Genomic DNA, 17,543 nt, shown 5'->3' with positions numbered 1-17,543 from the left:
TCCATCATCAGCTATCCTAGAATATGCAAAGCGCACACCACACCTAATGATGAAATCTGACCACAGTTGCCTCAAGATAGTTACTGTTTTGATGCACCATTAGGAGCTTTGCCACCCAGGCTGTTAATAATTTTATTGTTGATGATGGTCAGATGATCGAAAATGGTAAAGATTTATTTCATCAACAATTGGCAGTCTTGATGTACGATCATTTTATCGAATATTTTGGAGCCATGGAGCACCACCTACTTTGGAATTTCTAACTGTATACATAACTGAAATCTCCAGTGACAAGCTCAGTACGTGTGAGAATAAGTTGTGTTATGATCAGCCTCCAGTTTCGCAAATATGCATTCGCGTCATTGAACTTACTGCAACCTACGAAAAATGGCTGGTATACATAGATATTTCAAAAGAAAACACCAGTATTTCTAACCACAAAATATCATTTGTCTAGTTCTTGATATCATCGAGCCACGGTGGTTTACGCGTTATTTTTGGACCGACAGGAAAAGTGAGCAACAATTCTCAAGTTCGTGACAACTTTATAATAAGATACTCATTTGAACTCCGATACTAAGTGAACTGTAATTAATTTTCCGGGCTAAATACATCATAGATCAGGCCAATGGCTAGTAAAGCAAACTGTCGGGCATAGAAGCTTAACACGCTGCTGGACGTTTCTCACAAATATTGATCCACAGGACAGCCACGTTAGGGTGACTAAAATTCATCCCCTGCGTATGACAGGTGATAATTCATAACGCCCGTGGGTGTCGTGCCATTAGCGTCAAAGTCCATGCGCGAGAACTCCATGCAGCACCAGCAGACGCTAATCCGTCTCTGGGTTTCTTTCTCGCTTGAATTGCCACATACAAAACATTACGCAGAGTTATCACTAGCACTACTGAACCATTTTTAATGATGAGTACAAAAGTTTTATTCCCATCGTTTTTTTGTTGGGGCTGATCGAAATAGTGAACGCATAATGTTACGCGTAGACGTCAGCAAAACATTAAATTTGCAAGTGCAGGATGCGAGCAACTCCCTAGGTTGCCGAAATCGTGGATGGCATGTTCAGGCAAATTAAATCAAACTCGGAAAACAAGAGAATACTCAACGAATTTTTTTTCACGTTTTCCTCTTTTGTGTCATATACAACTTAGCAAACTTAAAAGAGAAATCTTTGATTGTAATGCATAAGTGCAAACCGTGCATCGACTCAACAACACTTAGAATTATACATTGGACAGATCATACGCGGACTTGAGTTAGCTGCGTTCAAGGCATCGATGCGACAAGTATTGCTTCCACGCTATAAGCAACCATGAAATTATCTACCAACGTATCGACTACCTGAACAGCCAACAAAAGCTCACAGAAGATGAAACAATTATGTCTAGGACGTAAACCTTACCATCAATTCTCGATGCTATATCAAAGTATGAAATGTAATAAACAACAGTTAACTACGTTTTCGCATTTCTATGCCCACACAACCATACAATGACGGAAAGCAACAACTGGGAAGTTCAAAATTTGAAACTGTTAACACAGAAAATTGCGCACTCCTGACTCCAAGAACTACTTGTCGCCGCCAACCGTGACGTACGGACGAAATCTTAATACATTAGGTAATGATACAAAGCGCGAACAATATTTGGGAAGTTATCACTCCAGGAATCCTTGTCAAAACGATACGACGAGCGAAACAAAAATTCTGCGCCTTGAACATCACCTCACACAATGCCAATAAGCGTCACAACTAATTTACACCTCCGCCGTCCGCGCGGTGTTTACAGTGAACGTGCTATGTAAGATCGTCTAGACACAGCATCGTATGCAAGTCAGGTTTTAACCAAACTGCAAGAAGCCAACACAAATGTAAGTGCGATTTGGTATTAACATTCCGTCTTGGAAACCAAAGTCCACATCTGATGCTGAGAAACGCAATTGAACTTCTCGGTATCACACAGGTTTGCTTAAAACTCGCTTTCAGGTCAAACACTTGAGATGCCAACAATTCGCAAGACTTGTCCTAATTTCTCTGAAGGAACACACAGGAACATAGCTGTATACTTAACTATTACGCAAGTCCGCAAATGGACATAAAATTAATATGAAGCACGATCAAGGACAACTAGAACAGCGCACATTAAAATCCAAACTCATCACCCAACGAAGAAATTTTTTTCTAACTGATCCAGAACACCACGAACAAAGTAAGAGCGCAGTTCCACGGACACTCATGCACACTTTGTAACTCGTCGCAATGTTGCAGTCGTACATGAGACTAAATACGCAGTCCACAGAATATCTGCACCGACTTACGAAAAATCGATGGCAACACTTAATTCCATTAATCTGAAGAACAAGTGAAATCAAGTTTATTAACTTACCTCACGAACAGCTGTTCTTGATTATTCACACGCCACGAAACGACTGTTGCACCTGCACATGCAAAGCAAAGCTAAGTGACGCAATATTTTTTAGGGTAACCATGAAAATTTACAACAATACTACATACAGTACGCAAAAGCACTGTTCAACTACTGCTTATGCGGCAGGCATGAGTGCAATGCCACTTGATATTTCCGTGATATACCGTCACAGCAGTAAATTATTTCAGTAATTCGTAATAAAACATGTAGAACATACGTAATACTATCACTGTGCCGTGAATCGAGCTCCCTTACCGTGTAAATTTATGGTGCACGTCGTATTATTTCCCCTGTCAAGCATAACAACACTCGTCGCCGCTGCCATGTTTGAATCTAAAACCGCCTGTTCGGAATCCTTTGTTAATTGATAGCAGAAGCTGTGAGCGAAACAGTGCTGCCAACGCTCTCATGGCGGGAGAAGTTAATTCAAATACTTTGTATTCAAATGCTAATTTCAATACAAAATCACACTTGAAGTGATAAAAAAAATTATATGATATAAAATGAAGAGTATTTAACTAGTACATAGGTATTATTTTTCTTCTTGTATAGTATTAAAGTCGATATTTCTCTTACAATGACAGAACTTTGACACAGAAATTTCTCATACTGGTTCGTTCCTTCTGACAAATGGCGGCGCAACCAACCACAGCTTATGTTTTATACACAACCGTACAAAATCACCTTATTTCTCATACTCAAACTACATTTCGTGCAAGAAAGTTGCATTTAATTTTGATATATTTTTAGATTTATACGTTACGTGTAGACGAACAGGTGTCATTGCCAAATAACGTGCGAGAGTTTTAGTTTTTTGGACCATGCGTAGTTCATTACTACATTCCTTCTCTTTCGTTGACGTTCCTTCTGTTAATTGTCAGAGTTAACCATAACATAGCAAAGATCTTACAAGTTTCGACGGAGCGTGGTAGTGTGCCGAAGTGTATGTGCAAAAAGTGACGGAACGCGTTTTAAACAGTCACATGTACCATAAATACGAAGATGCTAAAATTTGGAAGCAAAAGTGACATTAATGTTAGTTATAAATGTACAGTGCGCTTACTGGAGGACACCGAGATCGTGGAATGCGAATTTCAGGTAAAAGTAAACTGTAAATCGGGCTATATTGCATCTTGTTTGACATTTCGGTAACGTAGATGTTTGTTTACTGTTTGTATGTTCTCCCAGATGGTAAAGCAGCGTGTAGTTGTATACTAAATAATGGAAAATATACCTATTTACCTTCAGTAACACACTAAACGACTTCAGTTCTGTAAGCGAATGTGAATTTACATGAAACCTGTTCGGCGTACCAAATCGTATTTACTCGTTTTTCTATGATATTAACGAGTCAGCAGCTCGTAGCATAACCCTGTGTGCGTTCTTTCCTGTAAAAGCCTAATATTTATCCTGACGTGGGGTAACATAGTAATCCAAACATAAAATAAATAGGAAGATGAAATTGCCGGTGCGAGAGAACCAACGAATATTTAAATTTAAACAACCGCATTGTTTAGTTGCTACTCACTCATTAGTGTTTGCATGAGACCATTTTTAATTGCCTTCGAGTTTTAAAAACATGAAGAAATTGTGAATCTATACGACCGTGATAATACGTTTTCCGATACATACCGTTAGTTTGAGTTAATGGTAATAAATCAACAGTATTTTATTTAGTAAATTACGATGTGGGTATATACAAGTTCCATGTCAACGTGTCACTGTATGTAGACATATATTTAACTGTAAACAATGCATTATCTTAGCTTTAGCCTTTAAAATTTTGACCACTGTCTCAGATAAAGCATGTCATATCTGATTATCAAATTGCGAATGTTAGCATAGATATCTGACAACCTGTTCAAGATGTTAATAATACCGTAGGAAAGAATGTATTTTTTTAGTGAGTTAACTATGTTTGATGGTGTACAGTCTTGTTGTGACACTAAGTTAAAGGCCAGTGTAACTGTTACTTAGTTCCATGTAACCTTTTATACATACGACCTTTTAAAATTCAACACCATCTAGTTGTCGGTATCTCATTCCTGTTTGTTTTGCCCTGATATTTCCCACTGGTTTGTACTTCGTTGCAGTATAGTGTACATAAAGTAGCAAACGAAATGCATTGAGCATCCAGTCCTGTGTCGTCCATGAAAATGTTCTTTCTATTATACAGTTTAGATTGAACATAACAGTGCTTTTGTAGCCTGTGCAAATAGTTCAGGGTAATTTACTGAGATTCAGATTGAATGACAACTTGCTTAATATTTCCAAAATCCTCCACTACACAATTGCACATTCTTTATTATTTGATTTTTTGATACTTTGAATGTGAACATAAGTAGGCCTATTTGTCGTTGTTTACAAGCTGACTTATGTTTATAGTATGATTATAAGTTGCATCAAGTAGTAATTTACTCAATAGTGTTCCATGTTTGTATCTTAGTAGAAAGCAGTTTCGTTTTGCTTTATTGCCTTAAACATTATTTTTATGTTGGATTATGAGGATGCCCATAAATCCAAAAGGCATAATGACATATTCTGTGGAATGTGAATTTGTTCAACCAGTGGCCAGTCTTGTCTTTTGTATCTATGTTGGTGAGATAGAAATTACAGAAAATTATTAGTATTTAAAAAAAATTCTACTCTGCATCTCAATATACAAAATGCACGCATTTTGTCTGCTTTAACCATGTATAGATTCTCTTTTACTATCAAACATCATAAAAGTATTCAGTTACTGCAACCATTAATTTACTGTTTTACCTGTTCATTTATTTGTGCTTCTGTGTTATCAGGGGGCAGTTTGGCTGTAAAATTGTGACGGAAGGGCTGGGTTACCATATTTGTTATTTATTCATCTGTAATCAAATTCTGGATATCACACTGATTTTGTCTTGCACTAGTTTTCACTGTATACATTCATTATTTATATTGAAATAGTTTCACATTGTAAACTTAGAAATACTGCCATCTTTTCTTAACTGTCTGCTGTGTTTGGTGATATTTGCCGTAAGAGAGGTAGGTGTATATTCCACCTTCACTATCAGCAAGTCAGTTACGGTAGCGGAATTGACTAGCAAACAGAGGAGCAGTGTCAACTCAACCTACCGATACCAGGAGCCGGCTTCATCTCAGTGCGTAATGTTGGTGTGGTGTGGAAGAATATAGGTATGCAAACAGAAAGAGAACAGGTACTGACAATATTTGTGTTGCATCCATCTTATTTTTTGGAATGTAGGTTGTAGTGATGCTGGTCTTTAGGTTGGAAGGTGATAGTTTGGTTGTGAGTTGGTGAAGCCGATGAATGTAAAAGCCAACTGAAACTGAAGGTTGCGGTGAGAAGCTGACAGGTAGCGCAGTCCAGTGTTTACATCTGTGCGACATTGAAAAATGCAAGGGCTGGGGGGGGGGGGGAGGGGGGTGCAATATGTAACTTTTACTGCCATGCAAACAAATTTGAATACAAAATCTCAATGTGGTGACATATTGGTCTGTTGTGTTACTCATCTAGATCAGATTGAAATCTGACAGTTATGTTGAGTGTTAGCGAATCAATATAAAACACTTCACTTAATTTGAGGATCAAATGAAAACAACATAAACCGTTTTGTGCCTTATTTGCAGGAGAGTGTCATACACTGTCCCAGTAGTAAACATTTTGAATTAATCTATATGGTAATTGCTGGTAAAAGTGTATAAATACTAATAGTGTTTTGTTAATAAAACATGTTTGGTGTGGAAACTTCTTGAATATGTCTTGCTGTTTCTCTTTTGCTTTGTTGTAATTGTGTAATGAGTGGTGTTGGCTGTTGTGGTGGTGGTGTCATGTTTCGTATTCATTCTTTCCGTAGTCGTCAACAATGTAGTCCACTAAGCTTTAGCATATTAGTTACATCTGTCACTCAGTTTTCATAAGTGGTTGCTAAAACAACGTCACAGGTGATTTCAGTTCCTAGTGATCTCCTTTTCTGAGCCTATACTCCATCTCTAATGATAATAATAATAATGGAATGTACAACTATCAACTTCTTTACCTTAATTCCTCCCTTCCTTCCTCAGGTTGGTGAATTAGATACAGAGAAACTTTCATTCCTCTTCCATCTTTACCATGCATGTCGATGCATCCCCCTCTACCTTCTCTCAGAAAACACTCGCACACCCCTCCTCCTCCTTTTTATCCTTCTCCCCCTCCCCCCCCCCATCTCTCTCTCTCTCTCTCTCTCTCTCTCTCTCTCTCTCTCTCTCTCTCTCTCTCTCTCTCTCTCTCTCTGCCGGCCGCTGTGGCCGAGCAGTTCTAGGCACTTCAGTCTGGAACCGCACTGCTGCTACGGTCACAGGTTCAAATCCTGCCTCGGGCATGGGTGTGTGTGATGTCCTTAGGTTAGTTAGGTTTAAGTTGTCTAGGGGACAGATGACCTCAGATGTTAAGTCCCATAATGCTCAGAGCCATATCTCTCTCTCTGTTTTGCAAATTCTTTTGAGACAATTGCAAAGAGTGTAAGCATTTCAGTTCACTTAGAAACCTGTTATTAATATATTATTTTTAATTATGTTAATATATTATTTTTAATTATATTAATATACGGTATAATGTTGTTGTTAATATTAGACTGCTCCTATGGGGACTTTTTTGGTTCATGTTTTTATTGTGTTATTTCTGTAAATACTTTTGCACAAATTTTGCCAACTACTTCTGGGTATTTCTTCTTCTTCTTCTTCTTCTTCTGTTTTCAAGGTTCCCGTCTCATCACCTATGTATTACAGTAAAAGATATTACGTACACCAGACATTGGGATTAAACTAAATTACAACGCTTTTCAGATTACAAGTGTCATTCTCCTTATATACCCATTAATTAAAAATAAAAGTTTCCACTTATGATTGACTGTGTATCAGTTCCCATAGACTTGTGCTATTACAAGACTCAGATGTTAATCTCTGTACAGTGCTGCTGCTACTACAACGTGATCAGGCCCAGTGGACCGCATGCATCTACAAGTTTCCTCCTCTACTGTATTCTGTCCATTGCTGCTATCTGCCATTCGTCCATATCTATTGACACTTGGTTTAAATCTTCATGGAGTCCATCCCTCCAACGCTTCTTGGGTCTCCCTGGCGGTCTCTTTCCTGTAGGTGTGAAATCCAGGAGCTTCCGAGGCCATCTGTGATCCTCCATCCGGGCCACATGGCCGTCCCACTGCATTCGTTTGACTTTGACAGTTCCTGCTACATTGGGCTGCTGGTGTAGTTCCTCTGCACAGTGCTACTTAATAAATTCTATTTTATTGCTAACATCTTTGTGATACGATATGCAGCCCCTGTTTGGATGTTAGAGAGATCAGAAAAGTAACCACTTACGGTTTTCTTCAAGGAACAGTGATACTGTTTGCTAGAAATTGATCAAGACTGTGACACGTAAATCAGGATACCTATGTAGACAAGTTTTTGCACTCCCTTCCTGGATATTTTAACCACTGTGAAAGAAAATATCTTGTGTGTTGAGAATAAAACATAATTAAATATTACATCATGATTTACGTGTGGTTGGTTATGTTCCTATTCAGTGGAACAAAGTAAAAAATTATTATTTAAGCGTCACAATTATATAACAGTTTTTACATGATACAAGTGTCATTCCATTTGCAATGTGAGGAAGGAGTGGTGTTAGTCTGTAACCAAGACTAACTAAAATTCCTCTCCTGGTCAAAAAGGGGCAGTAGTGATGGGTCCTCCAGCTAGATATCTCAGTCATACAGAAGTATCACTTAGGTCAGACTGCTTGTTTTCGTAACACTATTTTTTGTGTTTAGCAATTATTCTGTTTCCTATAAAATCTTCCCTGTAAGGTCTCTTTCCAGGGAACATAAAAATATCATATGTGGAGGGTACAGCCAGAGCTAGGGAGTACGGTGTGTATGAATCCATTTGCCTAAAAAGTCCCATACGCTCAGCATTGTTAGATATCATCACTCTTTAATTATTTCTGTAATGGCATATTATTTGCTTTTAACTTACCTTTCTCTTTTTAATACCCTCAGCAATGGCTGATATCAGTCATGGCTTAGAGGCACTACAGCTCTTGGTTGACGATTGCTGCCAGGGGCAAGTGAGGAATGTCACATGGGCTGAACCACATGTAGCAGTGGTGCACACCAGACAGCCTGATTGAGTGTAGAGCAGTCCATTGCAAGAGCTGCTATCAAGCATGCCATTCTGCTTATTGTATTTCGACCCACATTGTGCCTGCTCTTCTTTGTTCTTGTTATCGGTTTTTGTTCAGTGTTCTCTCAACAGACTTGGCTTTATTTACAGATTACATGTTTGAATTGGGAACAGACAGAAAACTCTCATCTCCCTATTATTTTACAAGCAAATATTGATTATTGGGTGTACTCAAATGTCTGTCATCACTTCTGTTCAATCCATCGCATCCAATAATTAACTGGTACTCAACATCAGTATTTATTGTTCTGTGTATAATAAATAGTAGTACTTTGTATTAGGTTCACCAACACTTCTAAATTCAACTAAGTCATTTATTTAGTCATAGCCTTCTTCAACAGATGGAAACTTTTATTACAAGAACATATGAAATCCTAAATGAACAATAGTTTGACATCATTCAAAGATACCTAAATATCACACATTCTGTAGTCATATTCAGTGGCACCCTCATGGTTCGCAGCAACAACTAGTTGACGTGTCCTGCCCCTTACCGAGAATCATAATCAGATGTTATTTACACACAGTGTGTGTCCACACCACACCACTGGGGACATCTGGAAAATTACCAGTAGACCAGAATAAATTGCAAATGTTATTGACTTAAAAGATTTTATTCGGTGGTTGGTTGACCTCCCTTAAAAATTTGATGTCAAGGATTTGTATCTGTACAACACCGTGTGGTTGGAAGAACTGTCTTGATGAACAAGCCATTCCTTTTATAGCCACATTTCTGGCTATTATATCAATTTACAGTGTCTCGCACAGTCTTTCACATTTGATGGTATTTATTCCGATTAGCTGTGCTACTTTTGGCAACACATCCATGCAGAGGTTATCCTCTTCATTTAGGAAAATCAAACCAACATTACTTTCCCATCAGGGGGTTCATGACTCTTTCATAAGTACATCTGAGATGGGCATGGGGTTCCAAGCTATTGTACCACCTACTTTGTTTCTGGTTGCAGTCTCTCATCCTTTACCATCCTTCATTCTCTTATACTTTTTCTGATGGTGGCAGTTTTTTAAGTCGACCTGGCTATTCTAAGTTCAGCTTTCTTTCCTTGGAACATTCATTCATTCATTTACTTTACATCACATTTTGCCTGAGGTAATTTTTGGTTGCCTTCTGCATTTGACATCCATTTTCCAAATTTTTCTGTAGTGTAGACAGACTGGGGAGGAATGCCTTAAATAGTGCTTAGTGCATACAGAGTTAAAGATCGTCTGTGCACGGCACCTGTGTAGAATGTTGCTTGTGCTTCTAAGCCAATACATTAGCCAATCCAATGTGGTGGGCTTGTTATTTCCTCTTCTCAGGAACCCTCTGACAACACAGGGATCAGGCTTCTGGTACCTGAGCTGCTAATTTCCCATGTGTACCAAGCAGTAGATTCCCGTATTCCTGGGACATCAGGACTCTCAGGATTGGGCATTATGCCAGATGGCCTTTGCTGCGGCTGGGTGGTGCTTGTGGGGAAAGCACTTGATCAGAATAGGTGGCATCAGGGCAGACATTATGCACCTGGAACATAGCAAACTACATGAAGATAATGGCCTATCTGATCCAACTGTCTCATCACACAGGTATAGAAATTTCAGTGTGGACAGTTATAAGTGGCTATCCCATGGGAAGAGGGACAAACCAGATGTCGGAGTTAAACATTTTATCCAGTGCTTAGTATGTACTCAAAATGTTGGATACTTTTACTGTGACAAAGCCATTAATTTTTGTGGAACATATTAAAGATAAATTTGAAGAAGCTGAATCACTGGAAAAAAAATTAGCAATGGATTACTAATGATTGAAGTCTCCTTTGGTGCAAAATTTATGGCTGTTACAGAATGTGAATGTCGCGGTGTCATATCAGAGACCATTGTCTCATACAAAACTTTTGGGTCAGGGAATCATCTCCTACAAAGACCTATGCTCCAAACAGACAAGAATTCTTGGGCTAATCTTGACCGACACAGCATACATTTTGTCTAACATATCCGAGAAAGTCCTAAGGATACCTGAACATATACAGGAGCCTTTTTCTTAGCCTTTGAAGGGAATGTCCTCCAGTAGAAATAGTCGTGGTGTATAGATGTGATGTGAAACTGCCCATGGGGTGCTTCCAATGCTTTTGTTTTTGTCATATGTATATCATCCCACTGCGCAGTGGACCCAAAATGCGGTAATGAAGATAGAGCTTGTGAACAACCACCTTTGTAGGCGAGTTACACAGAGCACCATCCTCCATGTTCACCAATTTGCCCAGTTTTCAAGAAAGAGAAGAAAATTCAGGAATATAAATCTATTTACCACATCTTCTGTACTGTGCCAAGAAAAAAATGTGGATGCCTACACCCTGTTGATATCAGGACCAATTGTGTGAAAGTCACAGCCTTCCCTTCCAAACCAGTTCTCCCATTTCTGCGTCACCATCTTAATGAACTACTGCTTACTTATGGCCAGAGTAACAGCTTCCTTTTCTGGCATGTACTAGTGGCAGGGCTCTGTCTCAGGACCCCTCTTCCCGGAACTGCAGCCTGTGGGTCCCATGGCTGCCTGCTCTTCATCTGTCTCCACATTCATCATGGATGGGCCTTTGCAAGAATTACAGCCAGTAAAGGCTGTAAAGGAGGTGGAGGAGAATCAGGACAAGGCTTCTCCGGTGAACACAGATGCCTCACGTCCCCCCATGATGTCGTGTTCTGAACCTATGCTCGTTAATGGTTTTCAATCCCAGACTCTCATTAAGGAGGACTACAGTTCAAATCTGTGTTTGGCTGTCCAGATTTAGCTTTTCCATGATTTCCCTAAATCACTCCTGACAAATGCTGGGATGGTTACCGTGAAGGAGTATGGCTGACTTCCTTCCCCATCATTGAAGCATTCTGAGCTTGTTCTCCATCTGTAACGCCCCTCAGGGGCTCAGCATTCATTTGCTGAGTATAGGCTTGGCTACCCCGGGTTTCTTGAGTTGGGGACTGGTAAGCACCACCAGTCCTCTGTCACCGTAAGCTCTGGCCATACTTCAGTGACCACCGTGCGGCGCAGCTGTGGAATGCTGTGTGGTTCGGAGAATAGCGGTCTTGGTTTCACCGCCTGGACTGCGAGGAAGCTACACACCTCTATAAAAAAACCTCAACCTCAAGGTGTGCTACGTGCTGAGGAGGTGAATGGCTGTTGAGGTAAAACAGTTTTAACGGGCAACCTCTGGGGCACCTGGGGCCCCCCCAGTTGCATAAGGCTTGCTCATGCATGCAGGGCTCTGCCTGAGTCGACGTTTGCATCTCATGGGATCCCTATGGAATTGTCTTATGAAACTACTACTCCTGATGGGACGGGGTACTGTCAGGTAGCACCTACAACCGCTCATCAAAGAGAGCTCAGTTGGTGAGTCCTCCAGAAAAGAAGCCACAGAATAATAGTAACAGGGCATTAGTGTGCCTCAACACTTTCATTGTAATCAAGCCAAATGGTGGAAGCTTTGAGAAGATATCCCCTTTGTACGTTCACAAGGCATTCGAAGGTATTGCCGGTTCTCTGAAAAGTGTCAAACGACTTCGTAATGGAATGATGTTAGTTGAAACTGCTAGTTCCAACCAAATATCTAGCTTCTGGGATGTAAGGCCATAGGTGACTACCCAGTCAAGATTGAGTTGCGTTACACCCTTATTTTAGTAAGGGCATGGTTACCTGCTCCGATATAATGGAGGTGGACCCCGTGGAGTTATGCTAAGAGTGGAAGAATGTGGGCGTCACGGAGGTGCAGAATTATATGAGGAGAGTCAATGGCAAATTGGAAAAATTGGCAATGTTTATTCTAACATTTAGTACTCCAGAATTACTGGAACATATCCTTGCAGGCTATATCCGCCTTAAGGTTCACCCTTTTCTTCCTAACCCCATGGGATGCTATAAATGTCAAAGATTTGGCCATATCACTATGGGATGTAACAGGAAGGCTACATGTGGCAATTGTGGAGGCTCCGGTCACGAGTCAGGGACTTCTTTTACACTTCCTCCAAAATGTGTAAACTGCTCTGGTGATCCCCCAGTGGGAAGCAGAAAGTGTGGAGTTTACAAGGAGGAAAGGAAAATTCAAGAGTTGAAAGTAAAGAGAACCATACCCTATGGTGAAATTAAAAAGACTTTCAAAGCTATGCAAGAACCAGTTGTTGTTACTTCTTTTGCATCAGCCCTTAAGACACCAATTGCTAAGGGTGATGCCTCCACACAAATTCAGACCACAGATTCAAGTACGAGCACATGCACTTGTTGATGTAGCTGTGGGGGAAATTCTCCACTTGCAACTGATGTCATTCAGAAGCCGTCAGTAGTATGCTTACCACTTGAGCCACATACCACTCCCCAACATCAGAAGCCAATTAAGCCACCCCGGCAACCCAGGCAACTGCCTCCTCCTGTTAGCAAAGAAAAACGCCCTTCAAAAAGTAGTTCTAAGTCCAAGAAAGCAGTAGTTATACCCTCGGATCGACGAGCTCTCTCACTTTCTGATTGAGACTATGCCCTTGAGGATATGGACTTCCAACCAGAGGAACCAGAGAGCACGGAACCGGCTAATGTTCCCCTGACCTCCCTGGTAAATTGCTACCTCCGAAAGAGAAAGAAAAGAACCACCATCACTAACCAATGGCTTCCACAGGGACTTCTGTGTTAGAGTGGAATTTGAATGGATATTGCTCACATTTGGAAGAAGTGCAGCTATTGGTCCAGGATAAATCTTTCTGCATCTGCTTACAAGAAATGCATCTTAGTCACAGACACACCTGCATTATGGGGCTACCACATATACAGGAAGGACAATACTACTGGAGACAGGGCTAAAGGTGGAGTGGCTATTTTCCTTGATGATAGATGCCACTCCTCCCCTGTCCCTCTTACCACGACCATGCAAGCAATTGCTGTGAAAGTTCTCACACCCTTTACTATCACAGCGTGTTCTTTGTACCTGCCCCCCCCCCCCCCCCAATGATGCTTTGGATGCAGACTCACTGGCAGACCTCTTCCAGGCACTCTCACGTCCATTCTTCCTTGTGGGGGACTTCAATGCCCACAGTGTGCTATGAGGCTCAACTACTACTTCCTCCGGGGTCGGATGATCGAGCAACTCGTCAATTCTAAGAATATCTGCCTTATGAATGTGGGTCAGATGACTCACTTTTCCATAGCTAAAGGGTCTTTTTCAGCTACTGACCTTTGCCTTCATTCCTCAGCTATTGCAGACTCAGTTCAGTGAGAAGTGTCTCCTGATTTACATTCTAGTGACCACTTCGCGGTGTGGATCTGTCTGCCGACTAGGACAGTGACCAGCAGGAGTCCGCACAGGTTTATGATGCAAAGGGCAAATTGGTTACAGTACAGTCGACAGGCTATTTTTGAACGAAAGGATTGTGCACAAGAGGTGGTGGCCCATGTCGCTCATGAGATCCGAAGGGCTGTCACAGAGTTTATCCTGGGTCTAGTAACCACCTCGGACGACAGCCTGTACTGTGGTGGAATGACGACTGTTGATTGGCAATCAGGGCCAGATGGATAGCTCTTCAGAACTTCAAACAGTGTCCAACTACAGACAATCTTCATGCCTTCAGGTCTGCAAGAGAGCATGCAAAGCGAGTGGTCGAAGAACGGAAGAGACCTTCCTGGAGGGAATTCACGACTTCCATTAATCGGTCCACTTCCGCTGTGCACGTTTGGGAATCAATAAGACGGATTTATGGCCTTGTCAAATAATGGGGTTGTGGTGGACTCACCAGAAGACATGGCTCACATTTTAGCGGAACATTTCTTTACTGTTACTTCCTCATCCAGACAAGCTCCTGCTGTTCAGATATTCCATTGGACTGCAGAGATGAGGAAGCTCAATTTCTTCCCACATAACTAGGAAGTCTAAAATCTTCTGTTCTCCATGTGGGAACTGGAATCAGCATTATCTGCAGCCAGAGACTCTGCTCCAGGACCTGATCAGATCCATTGTACCATGCTTCGTCATCTGTGCCCTGAAGGGAAAGGTCAGCTCCTCTCTTGTTTCAGTCAGATCTGGTTTGATGGACAGTACCCCACGACTTGGAAGGAGGCAATATTAATTCCATTCTGGAAACCAGGCAAGGACCATAGCGCCCCTAACAGTTATCGGACTGTCGCCTTTACCAGTTGTATGGGTAAGACTCTAGAACGCAAGGTCAATCACCGCTTCGTCTGGCTGCTAGAGTCCTGAGGTCACCTGAGCCACTCCCAGTGCTGTTTCAGGCGCTACCGCTCCACTCTTGACAACTTAATTCTACTGGAGACGGCGATACAGAGTCCTTCTTACGCCGAAACCACTTAGTTTGTGTGTTTTTTGACCTCGGAAAATCATATGACACTACTTGGAGGTACAACATCCTTCGCCAACTTCATGGATGGGAGCTGCGTGGATGCCTACCGCTTCTGATCCAATCCTTTCTCGAGGACTGACGTTTTCATTATCGCATAGGCCATGCCATTTCCAATTACTATGTTCAGGAGAATGGTAGTCCCAGGGCAGTGTCCTCAGTGTCACATTGTTTGCCATCGTTGTCAGTGGCATTTCCTCCACAGACAGGAGCCCTGTCAAATGCTCTTTGTTTGTGGATGACATTGCAATCTTCTACTCTTCCTCTGATCTTACGACGACAATGAGGCAGCTACAGCTGACAATTAGGAGGCTGGCAACCTAGGCCCAGACAACTGGTTTTCGGTTCTCACCTGAGAAGGTTGTGTGTGTCAATATTAATCGTGTTCATCGGAATTTTAACCGACTAGAGCTTACAATGGAGGCCGTATTTTACGTTTTCAAGTCATTGTGCTCTTATTGGGTTTATTATTTGACAAAACATTAACATGACTCCCATACATGAAAGGCCTACTAACAAACGGCTTCTGGTTGTTGAACATTTTGAAATGCCTTGTGGCAAAAAAATATGGGGAGCTGACAGGTCTCGCCTCCTGCAGTTTTAGAGCGCATTTGTTCAATCACGCTTTGACTATGGCAGTGTGGTCTACGGATCGGCCTGTCCTTCCTCCCTCCGGATGTTAGATGCTGTCCACCATGACAGCATTTGGATATCAACTGGAGCCTTTCAGACCAGTCCAGTTCAGAGTCTGTGTGCAGAGGCTGGTGAACCACCACTCTGGATTTGGCGGCGTATCCCTTTGGCTCAACAGGTGCTGAAAATCTCAGCGTCACCTGTGTCATTGGTCTTTGGTTCAGTGATCCAACCCACCTTCAAACGAATGTTCAGGAAATAGGCCTCAAGTGACCCAGCTGTTTGGTATATATGCTACAGACTGATTCAAAGATCTGGATCTGTCATGCATGCCCCTCCCATGGGTCCGGGGGTTAGAGCAGGCCAGAGGTATTCCTGCCTGCTGTAAGTGGCGACTAAAAGAAGTCTCACATGTTTTGGCCTTTATGTGATGGTCCCCTGTAGGGTTTGACCTCTATTTTTCAAAATTTTCCCAAAGAGCGAGCCAATTGAGGAAGGGCGCCTTACATGATGCATCGTGTCCATCAGGCATTGAGCTCTTTAGCCCACTTCCTCATAGTCACATTTCATTCCTGCCCATTCTCCATCACCTTCATGGGTGCGTTTTCCACCATGCACTATGCAGTGCCGCTTTCTGCGTCGACGATGAGCATGGACTTCTTTGGACCTGATATCCAGCACAGTAGCCAGTCTATTGTGCTGGAGTAGCCATGTACCCTGTTGTTTGTAGCCCCCTGGCCACACAGGGATTGCTCTTCTGATGCCTGCGCCGTTAGCTCCCCACATATGCCAAGGGGTAGATGCCCATCCCCCTGGGGCATTGGGACTCTCGGCAATGGCCATCCTGCCAGGTGGCCTATGCTGTGGCTGGGTGGCACCCATTCGGAGGACCCCTTGTCAGAGTGGGTGGCATCAGGGCGGATGACACGTGATGAAGCGTAGTCCATCATTTCTTGCTGGTGGTGAAACACGAGCAGTCTCTAAGCAATCACAAGCTCAACTCAACACACAGAAGTATGACCCCAAATCGTTCCTTTCCCTCGCCACACCGTGGGAGGAACTTCAGGCTAAGGATGGCAGTGGATCTTATTTGCCGCAATACCTTGCATGTTCGAGAGCTGATTGGGAACCTTTCATGATGATGAAGCCTCAGTTTTTTGTTGAGCATTTAGAGGACAAGTTTGCGGAGGTGGTGGGCTTGTCCAGAATGAGATCTGGGTCACTCTGCATCAAAACAGCATCCTCTGCCCAGTCACGGACGTTACTCGCTTGTGACAAGCTGAGGGATGCTTCAGTAACCTTCACACCCCATAAGAGCTTAACTATGGTTCAGGGTATCATATTTCACAGGGACTTCTTTTGCAATCTGATGATGAGATGCGCGCCAGTTTAGAGCAGCGAGGGGTACATTTTGTCCATCGTGTCCACCGGTGTCTGAGGGATATTCAGGCTGCCACCAGTGCCTTCATCTTGGCCTTCGGGGGTGATACATTGCCCGAGAAAGTCAAGGTGATGGTTTACCGCAGTGATGTAAATCCCCATATCCTTCCCCTAGTGCAGTGCTTTAAGTGCTGGAAGTACTTCCAGTGTCACATGTCGAGATTGCAGATGCCCATCGCATCCAAATACTCCATGTGTCCTGCCTCCCATCTGTGTCAACTGTGGAGAGCACCATTCGCCTTGCTCGCCAGACTGCAGGATTCTCCAGAAAGAAAGGAAAATCATGGAGTACAAGAACCTGGATGGACTGACATCACTGAGGCCAATAGGAAATTTGAGCACTTACATCCTGTGGCTATGACCAACCCCAATCACCTCTCAGAGCTGGAAGACTATACCTGCCCCCTTGATAGTGGG

The 17,543-nt window shown here is 42.3% G+C and overlaps 2 protein-coding genes across 2 annotated transcripts in view; one reads left to right on the top strand and one right to left on the bottom strand.

Annotated features, from left to right (window-relative positions):
* The window catches only part of LOC124616172 (glucose-6-phosphate 1-epimerase), a 234,438-nt gene extending 231,651 nt beyond the window's left edge, over positions 1-2,787 (bottom strand). Inside the window, exons 1-2 of the mRNA XM_047144454.1 lie at positions 2,697-2,787; positions 2,400-2,451 (exon numbers count right to left, since the gene is read on the bottom strand). Coding sequence (XP_047000410.1) covers positions 2,400-2,451; positions 2,697-2,766 — 122 coding nt within the window. The 5' untranslated portion in view covers positions 2,767-2,787. The remainder of the gene's footprint in view (positions 1-2,399; positions 2,452-2,696) is intronic.
* A 434-nt stretch (positions 2,788-3,221) lies between these two features.
* The window catches only part of LOC124616708, a 474,983-nt gene continuing 460,661 nt past the window's right edge, over positions 3,222-17,543 (top strand). The window contains exon 1 of the mRNA XM_047145052.1: positions 3,222-3,539. The gene's annotated coding sequence lies outside the window, so the exon portion shown is untranslated. The remainder of the gene's footprint in view (positions 3,540-17,543) is intronic.

Source organism: Schistocerca americana, chromosome 5 (assembly GCF_021461395.2).
Source record: "Schistocerca americana isolate TAMUIC-IGC-003095 chromosome 5, iqSchAmer2.1, whole genome shotgun sequence".
Classification (NCBI taxonomy): Eukaryota; Metazoa; Arthropoda; class Insecta; order Orthoptera; family Acrididae; genus Schistocerca; species Schistocerca americana.
This window is presented reverse-complemented; position numbering and strand designations above follow the sequence as displayed.